This window comes from Drosophila novamexicana, unplaced genomic scaffold (genome assembly GCF_003285875.2).
Source record: "Drosophila novamexicana strain 15010-1031.04,08,12 unplaced genomic scaffold, DnovRS2.1 tig00000739-arrow-arrow-pilon, whole genome shotgun sequence".
In the NCBI taxonomy this organism is placed as follows: Eukaryota; Metazoa; Arthropoda; class Insecta; order Diptera; family Drosophilidae; genus Drosophila; species Drosophila novamexicana.
This window is the reverse complement of record NW_020824819.1, coordinates 2,785,086-2,792,670: the sequence shown is the minus strand read 5'-3', so window position 1 is coordinate 2,792,670 and position 7,585 is coordinate 2,785,086. Positions and strand designations below refer to the sequence as shown.

Genomic DNA, 7,585 nt, shown 5'->3' with positions numbered 1-7,585 from the left:
CTTAGATTTTCTATATACTTGCTCTACAAAGCCACAGGAGCACGTTTGCAATCAGAGTAAGTCATGTAACGATTTAGACATTTGTTTATATTTTTGTTACATGTCTTGCCACTAAAAAGTAATAATTATAAAATTTTTGATTTCGAAAATGCCTAGTGTACTGCTTTAAGTATCCCGCCAATTAAGGCATGCGCCTTAATGCCAAGTGCAAAACCATACACATATCACTGTTAGCTGCAGCACGCCAAGAAACTCAGCGAGTGCCAAATTCTGTTAACTTAACAGTCGTTCTGAGCAGTGTGACCAGGTAGTGGAACATCTGAAATACGTAAGAAAAGGGAAGATGTTGGCATTTTCAAACGAGTAGAGAAAATTGTATTGAACGAAGTGTAAAACGTCTACAACGTCGCAAAGTGAAAACTTTTGATTTTGAAAAGTCGCTGCTGCATACTAATAAAAAACTCTAACATGAATGAGGAATATGATGCGATAGTTCTGGGAACTGGCCTGAAGGAGTGCATATTGAGCGGCATGCTCTCAGTTTCGGGCAAGAAAGTTCTGCATATTGATCGCAACAAATACTATGGCGGCGAGTCGGCCTCCATTACGCCGCTGGAGGAGCTGTTCCAACGGTATGGATTGGAGCCGCCAGGCGAGAAATTTGGGCGTGGTCGTGACTGGAACGTAGACTTGATTCCTAAGTTTCTGATGGCTAATGGCCAATTAGTAAAACTTCTGATACACACGGGCGTTACCCGTTATCTGGAGTTCAAGTCTATTGAGGGCAGTTACGTTTACAAGGGTGGAAAAATTGCCAAAGTGCCGGTGGATCAAAAAGAGGCCCTGGCATCTGATCTCATGGGTGAGTAATTCCAAAAAAAAAAAAAAAAACAAAAAAATGAATTTTTAACGAATGTACCTTCGGATATTAACTGTGAAAACTTAAGGTACATGCGAAAATTGTATGTACATATATACACACATATGTACATACTTCACAATTATCTACGCTCCCCTTTTGCGTTTTCTCCATATTTCTTTGTCTCGGCTTACTTTCGGCGATTGGCACTCGCTGGTGTTTTTGCTATGGCTGTGACACGTATTTGTAGGGGCTCTGTATGTTCTATCCGTGTGTTTTTAAACATATTTTCATGAATATGCTTTTGATTTTTGTAGCTGTACATGTAAGTGAATGTACAACTTAGCATAGCGAATGAAAAACGAATTGGGAATTTTAGCGAACATACATACGTACATATGTAATGCCAATTAGAATTCTGGAGCTGCCAGCTGCTTTGACTGCGCCATGTGGCAACCCTGTGCATACCTTTCATGCAATTAACATTTGCGCTGATTCACTTTTCTACGCCTGTGTGCTTGATGTTGTGGTTGTTGTTGTAGCCGTTCTGATTGTTTATTTTATTTTAAAATGAAATATGTTAAACAATTACCAGTGTGCGACTGCAAATTGCAATTAGCCAATCACGCTCCATTTATGAATTTTGTTTGTTTGTTTACCCAAGAGACAGCAGCGAATTTCTCCTCGATTCATTTCTGTTGCCAATTTTGTTAGTTGCAAGGTTCGTTGAACCATTCATTAGAAGCCTTAATGTGTGGGGCAGAATGACGTCATTTAATAGCTGGTCGCCCTTAACCCTAAATTTAAATTGTGCAGCCTGTAAATATTTGCAAGTCTAATGCGAGTGCGCAACGCCCACACCTAAGCATGTCCTTGTTGCTTGTTAATTTGGCTTGTTGTTTGTTCTGCAGGTATGTTTGAAAAGCGGCGCTTCCGCAACTTCCTGATCTATGTGCAGGACTTCAGAGAGGATGACCCAAAGACCTGGAAGGACTTTGATCCAACTAAAGCCAACATGCAGGGCTTGTACGACAAGTTCGGGCTTGACAAGAACACGCAGGACTTTACAGGCCATGCCCTGGCGCTGTTCCGTGATGACGAGTATTTGAACGAGCCGGCTGTTAACACCATACGACGAATCAAACTATATTCGGACTCGCTCGCGCGATATGGCAAATCGCCATATCTATACCCTATGTACGGCCTGGGAGAGCTGCCGCAGGGCTTTGCTCGCCTCTCGGCTATCTATGGCGGCACTTACATGCTAGACAAGCCGATTGACGAGATTGTTCTGGGTGAAGGCGGCAAGGTGGTGGGTGTCCGCTCAGGCGATGAAATTGCCAAATGCAAGCAGGTGTACTGTGACCCCAGCTACGTGCCCGACAAGGTTAGTTATCCAGTTATTGGTGTGGCTAGTTTCTTCTCTTCAATATCTGTTACTTAATGCTTCAACAGGTGCGCAAACGTGGCAAGGTTATACGATGCATTTGCATCTTGGACCATCCGGTGGCAAGCACTAAGGATGGCCTCTCCACTCAAATCATCATTCCACAAAAGCAAGTTGGTCGCAAATCGGACATTTATGTATCGCTGGTCAGCTCCACTCACCAGGTGGCAGCCAAGGGTTGGTTTGTGGGCATGGTCTCGACTACAGTAGAGACCGAGAATCCCGAGGTGGAAATCAAGCCTGGACTGGATTTGCTGGAACCGATTGCACAAAAATTTGTCACCATTTCTGATTATTTGGAGCCAATAGACAATGGGCTCGACTCACAGATCTTCATCTCGGAATCGTATGATGCCACTACACACTTTGAGACCACTTGCTTGGATGTTCTAAACATTTTCAAGCGCGGAACTGGCGAGACGTTTGACTTCTCCAAAATTAAACATGAGCTCGGCGATGAGGATCAGTAAATAGATATGGTTTGGTTCTTTGGTGGATGGGTGCACGTTTTCAGCCGACATGGGTCACGCCGACAAGGTATCTATCAGCTCCACAACTCCAACCAGCATCTTTTAACCTAATTCCAGCTACGCTGTGCGGCTGTGGCCCACAAAAAAAGAAGAAAAATAAAACAAAAGAAACGAATACCCAATAAAAAACTTGAAAAATTTAATAACTAAAAAAACATCAGCACACAATTACATTATAACTGGAATATGTTTTTCCATCAGATCATAGGCGCATAATATTTTTGTGTAAAACGAAATTTTAGAAATGTAATAAAAAAAAAGAACAAAGTCGCTTGCTTGTCGGATATTGGATATGCCTAGAAAATAAAAACCACGTACGTTATAATCAAATATAATTCATATGGCATTATAGTACATACCCTAATATACAGTCGAGTCACATTTTTGGGGCTTATTAAGTATTAGCCAAAATTGATTGTTGTGCAAAATATAATGTATATCCGTAATACCCTGTCTCCGAAAAGCAAACCATCCGATTTATCCAATTCAGCGCTTGCTTTTTACACAAGAACAATATACAAAATGTTTCCCACAATGTGCTACGCTCGATGTGCTTGCGATTCAGTTGTAAAAGATAAATAAGTATAACACCATATATATGTATATGTATATTGCTATCAATAGATGCTTGGTTCTGTTTTATAATTGCAATTTGTGCACAAGAAACCACAGTCCCATATATAAATATTATAATCCATTATATACGCATAATGTAAAATGCTCTGTAATCCAAAACCAAGCTACAAAGACGAAACATAAGCAAATCAAATTAAATCATCGGAAAATGTAAACATTGAGAAAAAAAAGAAAATTATTTGTGCATCCATATAAGAAGCGATTCGAGAACAGGTCAATGGTCTACAAAACTATGGTATTCCGCATTTTCTGAATTTACATTTTTAATAAAAATAAATAAATTTGAAAACGAATGTTCACTGCATTTCGTGTTTCGATCAACTTAAAGTATTTGAATATTATATTCTTGACATCGGATTACTGGACCACATCCTACTACATCTATGCGTATAATTGTCAGGGCTACTTTCCGGCTGCATTTTGCAATCCCTACGGAGTCTTTTATATACATTTTGTTTGTGCTTCGAATTTTAGATATTTTTTCACCTTTACAAAATTGAATTCCTCCCATGCTATCTCGAACTCATTCGATCAAATAAAGAACCATTACTTGGCCCATGTTAGTATTATGGTGAGAATGTGGAAGCCAAAAAAGAAATTCGTTTAAATAAATATTAGTAAATATCTCTGTAGGTGAAATTGAAGCCATTCGGCTGGTAAACAGTAAAACAAAACAAGGATCCGCCTAATTTCCACAGTTGCCGGTGGAATTTCCAAAATCGCAGAAGCACGTATTTATTTAAATTTATGAAGTGCTTTGAAAATAAGCTTGAGGCCTAAGGCACGAAACATTTATCTTCCAAGAAGGGTAAATTTAGCGAAAAGTGGCATTTTTACAAAGATCTATGGATGAATAATTAAAAACTTTTATATAACGGTTTTCCGCCTATTTACCACTGTAGCGGGTGGAATTGGAAAAATCAATGTTTTTTGATTATTTTGAAAGGTCTTTCTGAAAATCTATTTGATAAGTTTTTAGCAAAATCCATTGCTCTTGGATGGAAACTGTGGGTAAAAGTTTTAATTAATGAAAGTTTATTTTTCGACTTCAACATTTTCTCACAACAAAAGTAACAAGGACGAAAGCCGTTAATTCCAACTCTTATTTCATATGGATGGACTTTTAACTTATTTACAAATTTTGAATGAATTTTATAAAAAACTTTTGGGATAATTTTGGAGTAAAATAATAGTAATGGTCAGCTTTTAAGCTGTTCCTGTTAATAAAGATTGAAAGGGTCTTGAATATTTTTTAACTAAATTTCTTAAAACAAAGAATCTCCTGCAAATTTAATGGCTTCATTTTAGAATTTGTAGCATGTATCAATTTATCCGATTTGAATATTTCTTAACTCAATTTCACATCCAAAGCAAACCGTTTTTTTTTTATGACCCGAAGTGCACAGCTTTAGTTATTATAAAAATCGAATGTGATTCCCTCATCCCTCTGGCCTTGAACGGAAATCGAAAATACAAAATCGGCTTGTCGTTTGACACTTCCAAGGGAAACTGTCAACAGCAGCACGAACAGACACCCGCAAGTTCATAACCGGGCTTAGTTCTTGTTGGCCACATTCAGTTTGTTATTTTTTTCGCTAGAACCTACAACGTATGGCTTGGAAGCTGTGCGTCGGCCACAACATCAAGAGCATCAAATGGAGGGACGGAACTCTACCCTATACTTGTCGCCTGGCTATGGCTTTTAGTGGTAAAAAGTATTCCTCCTCCCATTAAAAATAGGTAAAATGGCTGAAATAGTTTTGTGCAAAGTTATTAAAAGCCGCGACTAGCCTTGACTTGTCCCGTTTCTAGTCGCCAGCATGCCCAAAAACAGGTTGTCCACAATTCATTGAGGGCACTAAGAACACATCTCCGTGTCTTCATTCGTAGCCATACATAAGTTGCCTTGGAATAAAGTAAGGCTCGTCATCTCTGTGGATTATTAACTTTAGGAATGAGACTACGCTTTTAATGCCCTTTCGTAGAGCCCTCGCTGTGAAGCGTCTGCTCCTGACGGATTGTCCCTCTCTGTCATTACTCTTAGTTTGCATCATCGACTGGCACTATTCCTGCCAAGCTTAGATGCATCTTATCCAAACGCTTAGTTAACTCGAGTGGTTCTGAGGGGATATGTGCCGCGGGAGATGATACTCATGGGGAGATACTGCCATTGGATGTTTATATGTGTACAATTGCGGGCAGATCCAAGCAAAGGAATCTATCGTGCATGGATTTCCATAGGATTGAGCCATGGGGAACTCCGGCTGACACTAGGTGAGTCATTGGCTTATTACTTGTGTTGTACAGCAGCTTTCCCCCTCCGAAGTAAGCTTTCTTAACATCTCCGAAAGATACAATATGTCGAGTAACCGATGTTAAATCGGTTTTACCGATATATAATTTTCGAGTGCACATGCAGTAGGAAACATATCCGACCCTCCGCTTGATAGAAGGGGATGAAACAGTCGAGCCATGTCAGTCTGCCCTTTGTGTGATATATATTGTAATATATATCTTGTAATATATATATTCTCAAAACAAGTTTATGATTTTTAATCAGAGTCTCGTCCCATTTCGAAAATGTAGATAAAAATAAATGTTGAGCATTGGTTTTTATGCATAACTTGAAAGTTATTGGACCTAAATACATTTCACTTTTTAGATACCGTTCTCCGCCACCCCCTTCCCAACAAAAGTAAGAGCTATAAAGTGATAGGAAAACGTTGATTTCCGCCTTTGGCTCTTATTCGATGATATTCAGACTAAATTTTATATTTGCAGGTCCACAGGATTTTCCGACCGTTGGAAGAGTGATATCTCAAATATGAAGCTAAGAATTTGGACCACGCCGAGTTCAGGGTGCCTTCTGGCCCGACAAGAAAACTCTTACTTGTTTTGTTTTTTTAATGGATATGTTCTACCAATATATTAAAAAGGGAATTAGGAAAGGGTTCCAAATATTTCAAAGCCCTATGTGCCGTGGGAATATACGCGGTTATATACATCAAGCATAGGCCCCAGTGTGGATACGTAGATCAACAGATCTATTGGATTTAGCTTTCGAGCCTTAAACATTTGAGCTTAAGATATTTATAGTAATTGTTATACAATCATGTCGGCTGGCTTCAATCGTTATCTTTATACAGAGTCCTTGGGCAATTGTTTTGCATTAACGAAGATGCGCTATATGATTGCAGGCATAGCTGGACACGTTCTTCAAATAGGGCAAGTCTCTTACCACACTCAGTTGCATAGTTGCCTTATTTTTTGGTCGGTCGAAACCTTGGAGCCCAACGCAGCATGCAAGTCACATACACTGGGGAGTCAAAGGAGTCAAAATTCGACATCGGCGCAGGGCTGCTGGGCATGGCTCGGACAGACTCATTCGGCTGCCCGTCCATGTCTGTGCCCGTGCCTCGAGGATGTCCTTGTTGCCGGTCAGCTAACGCTAACGAGCGAACAACCAACTGACGTGTGGCGCATTGGGCTCGGCATAACAAGAAACCGCAAAAAGAACAGAGCCAGGACCAGATTGGGGTCAGTTGACGGCGACAATGATACGGATTTGAGCTCAGTTCCGGCTTCGATGCGACTCGGCTTAGGCGTATGTTGACAAATTGAATAACTTTGCGCGTCATGCCATTAATTATAATTATAAATGTAATATGGCAGGCATAACGCATACGACACGTTGCCTCAGCCCGAAATCCCTCGACTTTGTCTACTTGCAGCTGCAACAACCGTCAACTACTTGAGCCTGGTTGCTGCCACGTTTTTTTTTTTATGTTTACTGTTGTTGCTGTTGTTGTTGTTGTTGCTGTTGCAGCTGTTGCGTCTGCTGCTTTTGCTGCTTTTCAATTACTTGCACTTCTCCGTTGACGGCCTCGTTGTTGTTGTTGTTGGCTTTTGCTGTTGTTTGCATTTTCTTTTGCCCAAGAGCTTGTCAACAACTTCATTATCGCATGCGGCACTGTGCAACGTCATCAACTCCCACTAGACAAGCAAATTTAAATCAATTAAGTAATCTTATTGCTGCTGCTGGTGCTTCTGCTGCTCCGCCTTTTGCCGTTGCCTGCTTTTAGGCGCCACACGCCCATCCGCCCACGCTTTTTG

The 7,585-nt window shown here is 40.3% G+C and overlaps 1 protein-coding gene across 1 annotated transcript; it reads left to right on the top strand.

Moving 5' to 3' along the window:
- Positions 1-128: 128 nt before the first annotated feature.
- LOC115763478 (rab GDP dissociation inhibitor alpha) lies at positions 129-3,166 on the top strand. Its single transcript, XM_030706064.1, has 3 exons — positions 129-862; positions 1,771-2,246; positions 2,315-3,166. The coding sequence occupies exons 1-3, from the start codon at positions 469-471 to the stop codon at positions 2,774-2,776; spliced, it is 1,332 nt and encodes a 443-aa protein (XP_030561924.1). The 5' UTR covers positions 129-468; the 3' UTR covers positions 2,777-3,166.
- Positions 3,167-7,585: the final 4,419 nt, after the last annotated feature.

Excerpts from the sequence above, each read along its gene's own strand:
- LOC115763478 (XM_030706064.1), top strand. The coding sequence starts at position 469 with ATGAATGAGGAATATGATGCGATAGTTCTGGGAACTGGCCTGAAGGAG. Across the intron at positions 863-1,770 it reads CCTGGCATCTGATCTCATGG|GTATGTTTGAAAAGCGGCGC; the intron begins GTGAGTAATTCC and ends TTTGTTCTGCAG. Across the intron at positions 2,247-2,314 it reads CCAGCTACGTGCCCGACAAG|GTGCGCAAACGTGGCAAGGT; the intron begins GTTAGTTATCCA and ends ATGCTTCAACAG.